Raw genomic sequence first — 15,680 nt, forward strand, 5'->3', positions numbered from 1 at the left:
AGTATTATTATTAATTAGGGATTAAAAATTTGATTATAAATTTCATAATTAAATTTTGTTTAAGTTTAAAGTACTTTTGATGATTAAGGATAAGATTTAAAGTTGAAATTCACTAAGAATTAAGTTAAGTTAATTTAATTAAGTTAGTGTTATTAATCATTGATTTAATATTAAAGTTAAATTAATTTATTAATTATAGTCATTAAAGATTATGTCTATTAGTCATTGATTAGGGCTAATTAATTTAGTTTTATTTTAAAGTTGTTTTAAAATAATTTTGATTAAGTTTTAAAATAATTTTAATTAAGTTTTAGAATAATTTTAATTAAGTTGTAAAATAATTTTGATTAAGTTTTAAAATAATTTTAATTAAGTTTTAGAATAATTTTAATTAAGTTTTAAAATAATTTTGATTAAGTTTTAAAATAATTTTGATTAAGTTTTAAAATAATTTTAATTAAGTTTTAAAATACTTTTAATTAAATTTTAAAATAATTTTAATTAAGTTTTCAAATACTTTTAATTAAATTTTAAAATAATTTTAATTAAGTTTTCAAATACTTTTAATTAAATTTTAAAATAATTTTAATTAAGTTTTAAAATACTTTTAATTAAATTTTAAAATAATTTTAATTAAGTCTTAAAATACTTTTAATTAAATTTTAAAATACTTATAATTAAGTTTTAAAATAATTTTAATTAAATTTTAAAATACTTATAATTAAGTTTTAAAATAATGTTAATTAAGTTTTAAAATAATTTTAATTAAGTTTTAAAATAATTTTGATTAAGTTTTAAAATAATTTTAATTAAGTTTTAAATTTAATTGAGTTAAGTTTGAATTGATTTAGTTTGAATTTGAATTAATTAAGTTTGAATTTAATTAGGTTTGAGTTAGATTTGAATTAAGTTTGAATTTAATTAGGTTTGAATTATGTTTGAATTTAATTGAGTTAAGTTTGAATTAATTTGAATTTATTGAAAGAGGTTATTGAACTCATATTAGATTCAAACTTAGCTTTGGGTTAATCAAGCAGGCATCCTAAGGATAAGTTTCAGTTCAGTGGCGAGACATATGACCTACTTGAATATCATTAGACCACTTGCTGAAGACTTTTCAAACTGTCCTGCCCAAAAAACTTAATACTAAATTTTGGTCTAACTAGCCCATGTTTGACTGGGGTAGTTTCGGTCAGATCCACTAAGTCTAGTGCACCAGGTATAATTTCATATTCAGCCTAGACATGCCTTCGACAAAGTTTCCTTGACGTACTATCATCCCAATCCATTCCGGTGCTATGTTGTTAGGGTTTGGTAAACCTTTTTCATCTAACCGTTCTAAATTAAGAAAAGATGAATAACATGTTATATAACAGTTAAGTATGCATGATCATGACAATTCAAACAAGTCATGCATAATACAAATTGTTTGTGTTGTTGATGTTGTTGTTGTATATTATTATTTTTATTAAGTTATTGTTATTGTTATTATTATTATTATTATTGTTGTTGTTGTTGTTGTTTTATTATTATTGTTATTATTGTTATTATTATTATTGTTATTATTGTTATTATTATTATTATTATTATTATTATTATTATTATGTTCCATAATTAAAAGGTACATGATTATAATTAGGTTTATGGAGATTTTGTTTTAGATTTGGTTTTGATTTATAACTTAAATCTAGATTATTAATAATGTTTTCTAATATATTAATTTTGTTTTTCAAAACATTATTTTATTTTTCTAATTTTCTAAACTTTGATTTATAGTTTAGTTTCTTATTTTTATTTAAATTTTTTGTTAAATTATTTTTATTGTTATTTAATTCTAGATAATTATTATTTTGATTTAAATTCAAATTATCTTGAATAAATAAACTTTGATTAACTGAATCGGGGTCTTGATTAAGTTTTTGGTTGATTTAGTCAATTTTAGTTATATTTGAATTAATTAAGTTTTTATTAGCTAGTTTATTTTTGTTAAGTAATTTTAATGTTGGATTTTCATGCATTTTTAATTTCATATTACAATTCAAACAAGAGAAGGATCTAAAGCATGCAAATTTTCATATAATTTAAATTTATTTACCATACTAGTTCCCCCTGAATCCTTGGGTCTTCTCTCCGGGCTTTGAGATTTGTAGTGTCCCATCTTTTTGCACTTGAAACATTCGATGTGATCCTTCCTTTTCCGGACTCTAGGCTTAGGCTCCTCCTTTGCCTCCGGTTGTGTGGATTGGTTCATCGGGCATTTATTTTTGTAATGTCCTTTTTCTCTGCAACTAAAACATGTTATGTGTTTTTTAAATTTTGAATTTAAAATATTACCTTTTGAATCCTCATTAGGATTCTCCCCCTTGATAATTGCCACTTCGGATTCAGGCTCGAACATTTGGTTGGGCTTAGGTTCAAGTTTAGACACTTGTTCTGAGTCGAGTTCGGATCCATTAGCCTCCTCCTCAGCCATTAGTGCGATGAAGTTGATTTGGTCTTGTTCTTCTAGATCTGGCTCTGAGGATAGCTCTGCGGATTCAGACTCGGATTCGAACTCACTTTCGTCTTGATCTTCTAGCCTCGACGGAGTCTCGTGAAGCTTGATCAATTTGGTCCACATCTCGAATGCGTTCTTGTAACCTTCTAATTGACACAAGACTTCATTAGGCAAAATATCTATCAACATATTCATTACCTTTGTGTTCGATTCTGAGTTTTGAAAAGGTTGTTTTAGTGCGATCCAGTTGTCGAAATTGTTGCTTCCAACGAAGCATTCCATCATTTGCCTCTAGGAATTGAAGTAGACTTGATCGTATGGTGGAGGGTCGTAGATACTTCGTCCTTCTTGATATGATATCCACATTCTTGCAAGAAAAGATTTAAAAGGAAAATATTTCCAAGACTTTCGCCTTGGGATTAGTAGTGCTTGAAAAAAGATAAAGATAAGAAGACAAAAGAATATACTAAAAGAAAAGAAAAAAGTTTTAAAATGCTTTGAAAAACGGTTAAGTTATTTCAGAGCTAACGAGGCTCTGATACCAATTGATAGATCGTTTGGAGCGATAGAGGGGGGGGGGGTGAATATCGCGCGTTTAAAACTTTTTCTTTAACCTTTTGAAACCAAAGTCGTGCAGCGGAAATAAGAAAAGAGACAAGGTTATTTACTTTGTTCGGAGCCTAGCTCGACTCCTACTCGAAGGCCCGTGGTCCTTGACCGCACCGATGGGCAAAGCATTATAATCCCATTTCCGAAATCCTCGGAAAGAAGTGAATCTTACAATGGAGCAAGATAGTAACACCCTACTATCTTGCTTAAATAAAATTACAATGCAAGCTTAAATTAAAATATACCGACAAATGAATTGCAGATGAAGCTTAGGTCGACACTTCGGATGATGTTGCTTGCTGAGCTGACGAAGATGAGTAGCGGAGCAGCTTGCAGAGTAGCACAAGAATTGATCAGAAAGTTCTCTCTGGCCTCTGACTTCGAGCCTCAATTTATAGGTATGATGGATGTTCAGTCGACCAATCCCTCTGTTCGGTCGACCGAACCAGCTCCGATCCCTTCCAGCTGGAGTTTGACGCTGACTCGATATTCTGCATTAACTGTACTTCAATGGTTCGGTCGACTGATCCCTCTGTTCGGTCGACCGAACAGGCTCCTTCCCTGTTCGTCGAGATTTGCCGTGATCTGCATTTACTGCGCCTTTAATATTGATGTTTGGTCGACCGATCATCGGGTTCGATCGACCGATCAGTGTAGTTTCCTTCTGCATCTGATCATTGCTGATTAAACTGATCTGTGCTGAGTCATCTTGGTTCGATCGACCGATCCGGCCAAACTTGCAACACAGTATTAAGCAAAGTATCCCTGCAACACAAAGGTTAGCACAGTAATATATAATGCATGAGTATGATAGTTAGGAATGTCTTGATCTTAACTTGAAAACCTTCCCGGTTTCTTTAGTTGGATCAGCGACCTTAGGTTGTTCCCTTTAGGAATCTGACCTCACTGTCGCTCTTCCAGTTGCATACCTCAACTTACCTGCCAAACATGATCCTCCAGACATGTTTGGTCTTTTGTCTGCTCAGTGTTTGATTGCCTGATCCACTAAGACTTTTCCTGCAATACCATATTAGCTAACAACAATAATAGTAATACAGAAAATAATGATAAACCTAAACCTAGATTTACCGAGATCCGCTGGTCCGGTCAACCGCGCGCGGTCAACCGGAAACCATCCGATCAACCTTGCTTGGAGTTCATTCCTCCAAGACTTCTCGTTACTTAAGATTACCATCCCCTAGGATTTTCTCCACTTGACTTCACTCACCAAGACTCAGTATTTGGCTACCCAGGGATCAAGTCCTCCAGACCTATCCGCCTGGCTTCCACGACATACCGAGATTTCCCTTACCTAGCCTACAACTAGGACTCAGTATTCGGCTACTTAGGGATTACGTCCTCCAGACCTATCCACCTAGCTTCCACGATATACCGAGATTTCACTCCTTGCCTAGCCTCCAACTAGGACTTCCCTAGATCAAACTCCATACTTAAACATACTTAAGCATACTTAAACATATTTGTCTGACATTAAAACCTTGGAGGTCGATTGCACCAACAGATATAGCTAGCAGCCTTCCCAAGCATCTCATCGAAGTTCTTTACGGGATCCTGAATGAGGTCTCGGAAGAACTCTCCCTCTACTAGCCCATGAGAGAAGACGCTCATCAGTATTTTAGAGGTAGCGGATGGAACATCTTGAGCTACCTGATTGAAGCGCCTGATATATCTCCTCAAGGGCTTAGTTGACCCCTGCTTGAGGGTGAAGAGGTAGTGATCCGTCTTTTGGTACCTGCTGCTGGCAATGTGGCGTAGGAAAATAGTTTTGAAATCTTGGAAACATGTGATGGACCCGCTCGACAACCCATCAAACCATCTCTATGTCGAGCTGGATAGAGTGTTCATGAACACTCGACACTTGATAGCATTGTTGTATTGATGCAACAAGGCAGCGCTCCTAAACTTACGGAGATGATCTTCCGGGTCCTGGCTACAATCATACTCTCCGATAGCAGGAGGCTTGTACCCCGTGGGTAGCTTTTCCTCGAGTACCCTTGCTCCTCAGGCTCCACTTTAGGATCCTCCCTGAGCACTATAGCTTTACCCTTCTTCGAATCCCTGGGCGGGGAGCTTTTCGCCATAGAAGCCTACGACTGCTCTTTCTTGTTATAGCCATCCGGACCCTTGTGATAATAATCGAGGCCTGACTCCTGATAGAAGGCCGGGGGAAACTCCTCGCGTTGTTTTCTTTTGGACCCTCTGTCAGAAACGTGAGTCGGATCTTTAGAAATTGTCAGCATCTTGTACAGTCGAGAAGCGGTGGTCTGCTTTTCGGAGGCTGCCCGCCTCTTAGCTTCCTTGAACAGTTCGTACTCTCCTGCCGTCATGGTTACGTTGATTTTTTCAGTGTCCTCCATCTTAACGCTCCAGAACAGGTGAAGAAAGTTTCCACAGATGACGTCAAATTGATCCTGTACGGAATCTGAGTCAGATAAAGGCCGGATGAGATGTTGCTGACGTTGACGGAGGAGAGACTGTGATGCTGCGGTCGTGTGGGCCTCGGAGAATGGACCCCCACGTGGTCCTGAAGGACTACTAGACCTGAGACGGTGGTACTAGAACTCTGCACACACCTAAAAACACACAGAACGTTAGAGGCCAAGAACCAGGGAAAAAGTCCCCGGAGTAGGCCCTTCGACGTTCAAGTTAGGTACTTTTTTCCCAGAAGAACAATATACGAAGGAAGAAGAAAAGTAGAGGCCAAGAACCAGGGAAAAAGTCCCTGGAGCAGGCCCTCCGACGTTCAAGTTAGGTACTTTTTTCCCAGAAGAACAATATACGAAGGAAGAAGAAAAGTAGAAGACAAGTGTGTGAGTGAGCGTACCTGCGCAGGGGAGAGGACACCCTTTTTTATATGACAATGCGTACCTTCTGGAGACTGATCCCTACCAGAGGGTGTCGGGTGTCAGGACTTGTTGGGTGGTGGAGGACATGTGACCTTCTCCTATAGGCTGGAGGAATGTTTTATTTGCAGATGACCCCAACTGTTGGAATATTCTCTGACATGCAGTAGTTGTTCTCTGACAAGTGGTTACGATTCCTTGACCCGTTGTAGCGTAGCACCTTCTATCCCGCCCAGGTGTGTGCAAGGCAGCCCGAGTGAGTCTGCTAAGTGCTGACGAACAGACTGGATGGAAGGAATGGTGCGACCCGAGTCCCTTTCTCCCTGCTATTTTGATTCAGACCCGCCCAAGAATGACAAGTCTGTTTATGCGAGCTAGTTTGAGGAAATCCGACCGGTGAAGCCAGGTCATGCTTCACCCTAATCATGCGTCCTGCCACAAACTTGGTTTCCTGACCGGTAGATTCTGCCTTGGCTTTATACGCTGGATGACCTCGGATGGTCCTACTTCGTATGTTGACTGTCACGTTCCCTTGACTTCTGACTCTCACGCCTCCTTGACTTTTGACTGTCATATCCCCTTGACTTCTGACTGCCACATCCCCTTGACTTTTGACTGTCACGTTCTCTTGACTTCTGATGATCGGGTCCTATCTTTATGCGCCGTATCAATTACAATGTGGAGCATATTGTAGTAGCTATAATCATAACAAAAATATTCTAACTTGATCAAAATTACAACACATGGGCTCTACTATATCAAAATATGCTTTCTTAACTTACTCAAAAATGCCCAAATTTAATTAAAATTATTCCAAGTTGATCAAAAATATCCTTAATATTATCGTTCCATTTATTGTCATAGCTATCACAATAGTAGTAAATCGAGTTTAATTAAGTTTGAATAATTTTAATTAAATTGTTAAAAAAAATATTTTGATATAACATATCTCCAAATGTTATAATTTTAATTAAATTAGAGCAGGTTTGCTAACTGCTGTAAGAGTACTAAATAAGAATACTTTTGAGATCAGAAATATATTAGATGTTTTAATATATATATACGTATTTTTTTATACAAAATATTAATATATTAGTGAAATCATTTCTTTTTTTGATACAATATATTATTCGAAGAATATTTATTAGTTAAACCATTAAAAACACTGATAATTCATCAACTTTACATTCTCCTGACGTACCACAGTCTCACCGTTATAGAAAGGTAAATCACACAACAGGAACTCAAATATTTCGCTGCAGAAAATTCTGCGTTCAAGTTTGAATATACTTACGTTACGCTATTTACATTAATTTCGACATGATTATTGTTTATCAAATTATTCAGTAAAATAATATAAATAATGAGCGAGACAAATTACAAAAACACGGCGGCGCATCCAGTTTTGGAAGCCCACAATCGTTTTGAAAAATTCTCATCGCCATTTAGGTTTTCTCTAAATCACGTGACTATCACGTGCCATAAGTGTGCTTCCCCCATCCGTTATTCTCGTGGAGGTTTGAGGCCAATTTCGTCCATATGCAATCGTATGACTTATCTCCACCGAGCAATAGATCTATATTAAAAAAACGTCAGAAGTACTCAAGCCTATTTTAATATACCCAAAAAGTTACCTCGCCTCGAGGGCCGCCAACCGCCAATAGTAAGTGTGGTATTCGAACTTTCGCCCAGTTGAGTAATTGTTTGTTTCTCTATTTAAAACTCCCGTAGCGTTGTGGGTGCCCTCGAAACCAAAATATAAGGGCTTCCGCCGCTCAGCTTCGGCTCTTCTTCCTCCTCTCGCCCTTTGCGAAGAGGGTTTCGGCAAGGGCGCCGTTATCAATCTCCCTCTTATTCCCCCTACCCTTGCGGCGCCGACCGGGTTGGAGTCGGCACCGTCGCTGGGAGAGAATATATTTTAAGAGAAGGGATTCAGCGAGGTATGCAGTCGGATCCGACGGTCATCAGCTTGAGGCCTGGAGGCGGAGGAAACCGAGGCAGCAGAATCATAGCCCCCCGGTTTGAATCTTCGATTTCTGGAGGCGCGTCGCTCGGTTCCTCCGATCTGCCTGTCCTCCGACCCCATGGCGGCGTCGGCGCGGCACTCGCGGTCAAGGTCCGTGGACAGCTCCTTTATCGATCTATTTTTCATATTGATTGATAAAGTTGTGTGTTTGAATGATTTGATCTAATTTCTGGTTCGACAGTTGGATTACTTCGTAGATTCATTAGCTTTACATCTGCTTCTGGTCGATCTAGTATATTTTTTCTCCATCTGGATGAAAAGAGATGGTTTTGGTCTAATAGAACGCTTCTTAGTTCCATAGTCGAGTTATCCTGTTAATTTGACACTGGAAAAGTAGTTGCAATTCAATACGTTTAGTGCGAGTGTGTTTTTTCTTTCTTTGGGCGTCCATGAATTTCTCGAATTTTTTGCTTCAATTGTGGATCAAAATTAGTATCATTTAATAAATAGATTAGACATTTCTACTTGTCTATTTCTAATTTAGTCAGCCTGCTATGTTGATGCGTTAAAACTATTGGCTATCTTCAAATTATATTTTTCTCCTTGAGATTCTTACTTTGAGAATTTGCGATGGTTTTGATATCCATCATTAGATGGGTCCATATTCTCTTCATCTCATTCATAGCGAGCCAGCTTGTTGAATCTCATCCTCCGAATTTTAATTGCATTTCAGTAAACTCATATCTACTATCTTCTTGTTAACTAAATCTTTAATTGTCTTTACCAATTAGTCCTAGGGTAGATTTCTTGAATTTCTGTAATTGACTATGTGATTTGCAATTTCTGTGACTATTCATTCAACTAAAACATGGTTCAATGGTTCTCTTAGTAATCTTCAAATTATGAAATGTTTCTTTCTCCTGGAGATGCCTCCATATTATATGTTATACATTATGGATAGCTATTGGGTAAGTCAAACAATAATTACAATTTAATGATTATTTTGTTAGATTGGAGACCCCAGATTTGAGAGTCGTGAATGTATCCGCTACACAAGGCAACAACTTCTGGAAGTTCGTAAGGTACCTCTGTATTTTCATTTTTGTACCATTTCTTCCATCTCATTGTAATATCTCTTTTATCTGTTTTCAATATGTTGGAACTGTTCCTTGGCATGCCTATCAATGATGGGCTGAGTCAGATTTTTCATTTGTGATTATCTTCTAGTTGGGAAAACATCTTTGCTGTAATCTAGTGGGAGAAATACACAGTTTGCCACTCCAATAAGAGTCATTCCAATTGATTCATTTTTCTTCTATTATACTCTGTAATTTATCATTGTCAATCTTCTATATGACGAAGATGAATGTCTTGTTTAAACATGTCCTCTCTAAATCTGAATGGCCACTGTACTGTAATTCAAAGTCCCACCTTTTCAGTTAATGTATTATTTTACAAAAAAACCACCTTGGTCTTATTCAGTTGTGAAATATTTGCTTATTCCAAAGGGATTTAGCTAGGTGGTTTGTCATCAATTCTCTCAAAAAACTTGATTTACAATATTGGTGATTGTGCTTGTTTATGGTAAACTTTGCAAGTAAATCTTCTTATGTTTTAGTGTACCTAATTTAAACTTCGCAGGTTGCTCAGACTTCCGAAGACATTCTGAAAATCAAACAGGATATTGAGGCCGAATTGCTTCCTGAAGATCAAAGTTGGAGCCATAACAATGCCAATGTATATTCTTCTATTACTAGTTTTTGATTGCCTAAACTATACTCGGTTAATAATCATATATTTTACTGTAAACAATATACAAACTACGATAGCTTTAGTTATTTCAATATAATTTTATCTAGGATTAGCTAATAAATGAGAGAAAACAAGTTAAGATGATATGATTTATGATGTTCAGAAACAACCAATTGATTCTGTAATTTTACAGAAGGTATGAGTAGAGAGAGTGAACATAACTTTAGTTAGCACAGTTAAAATGATTTAAGAGTTTTTAATATTACTAATGATATGACCATACATAAATTGTTGGAAGATAAAAGATTCATGTAATCAACCCTAAGTACTTGGGATGAACTCATAGACATAAAATCAAACAATTTAATTAGCATGGGCATATAATTTAACATGTTTCTTATGCTTGACCCCAATTTTTACTACTGAACCTGCAATGATTATACCATTCTATAACTCCTTTGAATGGTGAGATAGTGATTGAAGTGAATTGATTCAATCCTTTACTTTTGCTCTTTATTTGCACTTGGCAACTTCACTAAAGCCTCTTTCACTTGTCATGATCCATAATTTTTGCTACCCACTTGATCATGATTGAGCCATTAAGGGCTCGTGCAATTGTACTTTTCAATGATTAGTAAATCTCATTGTGCCTGTATGTGCTCTCCAGTTGTCAAGCCAAACACAGAATCGTTATTTTGAACCAGATACTCGTGATTGGCGTGGCCGATCAGCACAATCTTCTGCATCTGGAGAAATCTGGGATAATAAAGAGTCAAATATCTCAAGTTCTGGTTATCAAGATGCAAGACAATCAAATAAGCAGGGCTCACAGATAGGTTCAAGCATTCAAGGCTCTCAGGTATCAGTACGAGTGAACTTGAGAGCTTTCTTCACTCACCTGAATAATATGTTCTATCTACATTTGTTTATTGTCAAATTTTTCTAAACTTGATCCCTTTGTGATTTTGGTCCTTCATTGGTCATGTTTCTTAGGTTTTATGATTTTTGTTCAATATGCATATGCATATTCAATTTTATTTTTAAAATCCTTTGCTTAAAATTTCTTTGCAAAGGCCATTCTAATTTTGTTGTAAAGGTTTTTTGACTGGTAGTTATATTGTCTACGATATGCAAAAGGACAGCTTTGTTCTTGTTGATTGTTTAACTCAATTCGTATTTGAAAGCAAGCATTTAGGTTTCTTGGTGGTAGAGCTGTATAATTGCCCAAATTTGTTTTGAAAGCCTAATTTTAGGGTTCCTTTGCAAATGGATTTCTTAGAACTGTACTAGTTGAAAAGCCTTGCCTTGTTCCTAAACATTCAGGTTGTCCAAGACTCCTAGATTATTCTTCTCTTTCATTATGTGTGTTTTGTATTTTCTCCTATTCTGTGTTCAGCTCCATAATCTGTCTCTTAGATTTGAAAGATTATTTCTATATTAGTTAAAGCCATTATTTTGCATCATAGAGACGTATCATTCTAAGTAATATCTTTTCCTCATTTTTGCTTTTGAAATGGTTGTCTTTATTATCCTATTCTTGTATTGCTAATGCCTTCGTGTTATATCTTAGTGAGAACATTTTAATGTATGACCCTAGAATATGTCTCTTGTTCAGGGAGCTGTTATTTAAAAGCATATGTATGCATGGTTGCTAGTTATCTAGCCCTGTCAGCTTTAGGTTTTTATTTAGTATCTTTTACCTTTTACTTCAATCATTCACCAATGTGTCACTTAGCTTCCTTCTAAGTGACAAGAAGTTCAAACTTTTTTGGTTAGAAATTTACATTGATAGCTATCCTAACAATAATATGTCCAAGGATCTACTTTCTTCCATCTCATACAACAATGTACATTTGATTTTTATGTCAATTACTAATTTTGATAGTACGCTAGTAATCATTTGGATGTCACTTAGCTGGTGCTTCAGTAAATTGTGTCCTTCCTAAGATTTTTGTGAAGTAACTAAGCTTTCGTAGGTTGAGGGTAAGCAAGTTTTAGATCTTCCTGCTTGAATATTTAGAGAGAGTTTAGAACCTAAATTTAGAACAAAAAATATTGTATTTATGCATATTACTTGGTCTTTAGAATGATACTTGAAAAGTAAGATACTCTTTTCCTTTCTTAATGATTAACCTGTATTAGATTGTTATATTCAGTGTTTTGAATTTCTATTGATATAATTTCATCATAATCTCTAATGGTGCCTACTTGTATGAAATGCTTATTCTTGCATTTGCTATATAAAATACTTTCTGTTGAACATGGAAAAAACAAATACATTGATTCATGCATCTAAAAGGTCCAAGTTGTTTTATGCACCCTCTTTAGTCATCTTGTAGGTAATGCTTGTTTTAATTTATGGAAATTTTGTTATAGCTGTTACCGGAGTTTGTGTTATTCTACATCCTTGCATCCTGGATCTCCTTGCCTGCCTGGGTTTTGTATTAATACTCTTAACTATGACATTCCAGGGTGGACCTACTCCTGCCCTAATAAAGGCTGAAGTGCCCTGGTCTGCTCGAAGAGGAAATATCTCTGATAAAGAGCGAGTGATCAAAACAGTTAAAGGGTAATTAATCTAACTTTTTAACTTAGTTTTGCAGATGGTTGTTGACTTTGACTATTTATTTAGCTTTTGAGGTGTTTTAATATGTCCACAATGAGAGTGTGTTCCATTTATATTTCTTTGGGCATCATGTTTATAATCTTACACTAGATATTGTTGTGCTATTCCTTGAAGTTGACATCTGCTAACTGGATTTTCTGGTAAAATTCCAATTATGTGATTTTTGGTTGATTGCAGTATATTGAATAAGCTGACACCAGAAAAATTTGATCTGCTAAAGGGGCAGTTAATTGATGCTGGAATCACGACTGCTGATATTCTAAAGGTTTTGAAGTTCACTTGTTTAAAATTGTGATACAGTCATTTTTGGTTTTGGTTTTTTGAGATGTTCATTTTTTATTTCTCAAGAGCAATTGGGATTAAACAACTTTGGTGCAGGATGTCATAACTCTCATATTCGAGAAAGCTGTTTTTGAGCCAACATTTTGCCACATGTATGCTCTACTGTGTTCTAATCTCAATGAAAGCCTTCCTCCATTTCCTCCTGAAGAAGAGGGAGGGAAAGAGATCACTTTCAAGCGAATACTCTTGAATAACTGTCAGGAGGCATTTGAAGGTGCTGATAACCTGAGAGCTGAAGTGCAAAAGCTGACTGGCCCTGACCAAGAAATGGAGCGCAGGGACAAAGAGAGAATGGTGAAGCTCCGAACTCTTGGTAACATTCGCCTCATTGGTGAGCTTTTGAAGCAGAAGATGGTGCCAGAGAAAATAGTTCATCATATTGCTCAGGTAGTGCTTGTTTACTTTGTAACCTATATGAATTTATATACACTGGCCATTTATGATTAGTTTTTTTGAGCAGGAGCTGTTGGGACATGATGGAAAAACATGTCCTGCTGATGAAAACGTTGAGGCAATCTGCCAGTTATTCAACACAATAGGGAAACAGTTGGATGAGAGTACCAAGTCACGTCGTTTTAATGATGCCTATTTCAACCATTTAAAGGAGTTAACTAGAAATCCCCAACTTGCCCAACGCCTGAGGTTTATGGTTCGTGATGTGCTTGACCTACGTTCAAACAACTGGGTTCCTCGACGTGAAGAGGTAATAACTACTTAGATTCTGTTCATTGGCTTTATTCTTTTGGAATATCAAATAAGATGGTCAACTCATCTGTTAACTTTATATATTTTCTCAAAAGATTTAGTCTTGATTGTTTTGTAGGTCAAGGCAAAGACTATTAGTGAAATTCATATTGAGGCAGAAAAGAATCTTGGTCTACGCCCTGGTGCAATTGCTAGTATGAGAAACAATCGTGATGCTGGTTCTTTAGGGCCTTTGGGTCCTGGATTTCCTATAAGCAGACCTGGAACTGGTGGTATGATGCCTGGGATGCCTGGGACTAGAAAAATGCCTGGAATGCCTGGGTTAGATGGGGACATGTGGGAAGTTCCGCGGAGCAAATCCATGTCAAGAGGCGATGCTAATCGAGTCAATAATACTTCAGTGGCCAAGTCTGCATCTATCAATTCTAGGCTTTTACCTCAAGGTAGTGGTAGCTCAATTGTTGGCAAGACCAGTGCATTGTTTCAGGGCAGTGGACCACCAGCTCGTTCTTCAACTTTAACACCAGCAGGTGCAGTAGATTCTGTGCCTCAAAAGTTGAGGTCTGTCAGCCAAGTGCCACCGCCTGTGATCCCCTCTAAGTCAGTGGTTGCACCTAAATTCAATCCTGATGTGCTACAGAAGAAGACGGTTGCTCTGCTGGATGAGTATTTCCACGTCCGTATTTTGGACGAAGCACTCCAATGCGTAGAGGAGTTAAAGAGCCAAGAATACCACCCCGAGGTGGTTAAGGAGGCTATTAATCTTGCTTTGGACAAAGGCCTCTCTTCTCTAGAACCTCTTGTGAAGCTTTTGGAATATTTATTGGCTAAACAGGTTTTTACTCCAAGAGATCTAGGGACAGGTTGTTTACTTTATGGGGCGATGCTGGATGACATTGCTATTGACTTGCCAAAAGCACCTACATATTTCGGCGAGGTTGTTGGTAAACTCATTCTAATCCGCGGTGTTGATTTTAAGGTTTTGGAGAAAGTTATGGAAAAGGTTGAAGATGCTGATATCCGAGCAACAATTTTGGCCGCTGTGATGAAGACAATTAAATTAAGTCCTAATGGTCAGGCTGTATTGGATGCGGAAGCCGAAGCAATAAGAGCTTGTGAGCAGCTGTTGCAATGATTTTAATGGTCTGGTAAAATTATTTATTCTATGTTTTGTACCTCTAATAGAGCAGTTGTTCGTACCTTTCCTTCGTTCCATCCTTTTCGTATGTCCTATGGATTTTGTATTCGATGAGTTACGCATAGCACAATCATTTTGAAGTGATTTTGTATGCAGCAATTAGTTAATGCATGCTGTTGAAATATTATATGATGTCTTCATTGGTTTTTAAAAATTTGAAAGAGCAGTTTCATTTCTGTATGGTATTAGTCAATTTCTCGTTTGTTGTTAATATGCTTGCGGTTTTTTATAGCCAGAGGTCAGTTTTGAAAAAAGAAGCCAAATTAGTAATTTCAGAAGTGCCAAAAAGTATTGCAATGTTTTTTTTTAAAATATTTATAGCCATAGATATCAAATAGTCTTGACACTTATTTTGAAATTTGATTTAAATTTTTTATTGTTTAATGAATACTTTGCTCAAGTAGACTAAGGGTTTAGGAGACTGAGTTACTCTTTCTCTAGATTTCTATCCTGTATTGCTCAAAGGAAAACTTACATGGTATCTAACTCAACCCTTTCTCACCATGTTCACCTCATTTCATTATTGCTTTCTTATTCAAAATGCTAATGAGTGAGTTGATTATTGGTTGTCTTGGAACCATAAGAACACATTATCTGTTTGTCTCAGATCGTTAGTTTGTATGTTTGATCTGATTTCTATGTTTGTTTGTTTGTTTGTCTATCTGTCTATTTGGCTTATTTAGTCTGTTTTATTTATTTAACAATTGACCAAACGATGCATTTAAAATTATAGAATTTTTAAAACTATTTTATCCCTCTCGTTCAAACTGCGGTACTACATTGCTATTTCAAAAATCATCACTATTATAGTGCTTATTTTCAAAATACAACACATTTTTATTTTAAGATTTAAAGTGGTATTGATTTTTGAAATACAGTTGCGGTTGTAATACTAATTTTTAAAAATGAATATCACAACCGTATTAATTTTTTAAATGTAGCAGCACTGTTCTTTAAAATTTAGTACTGGTGTTATTATTTGAATGTAGGAAAATAAATATATCTTTCAGAAAATTTAAAAATTAATTACGTCGTTTAAGAATTTTGTAACTTTAAATGTGCCTTTCATCAATTGTCGTTATTTATTTGGCCTGCCTATCTATTTATTTGTTTTTAGTTTC

General features: G+C 35.9%; 1 protein-coding gene across 1 annotated transcript; it reads left to right on the forward strand.

Moving 5' to 3' along the window:
• Nucleotides 1-7,741: 7,741 nt before the first annotated feature.
• LOC121974965 (eukaryotic translation initiation factor-like) lies at nt 7,742-14,691 on the forward strand. The gene is made up of 9 exons (XM_042526269.1): nt 7,742-8,086; nt 8,947-9,018; nt 9,578-9,673; nt 10,356-10,547; nt 12,160-12,257; nt 12,492-12,579; nt 12,693-13,043; nt 13,117-13,359; nt 13,480-14,691. Exons 1-9 carry the CDS (start codon nt 7,913-7,915, stop codon nt 14,494-14,496), a joined length of 2,331 nt encoding a protein of 776 aa, XP_042382203.1. The 5' UTR covers nt 7,742-7,912; the 3' UTR covers nt 14,497-14,691.
• Nucleotides 14,692-15,680: the final 989 nt, after the last annotated feature.

This window comes from Zingiber officinale, chromosome 4B, assembly GCF_018446385.1.
Source record: "Zingiber officinale cultivar Zhangliang chromosome 4B, Zo_v1.1, whole genome shotgun sequence".
In the NCBI taxonomy this organism is placed as follows: Eukaryota; Viridiplantae; Streptophyta; class Magnoliopsida; order Zingiberales; family Zingiberaceae; genus Zingiber; species Zingiber officinale.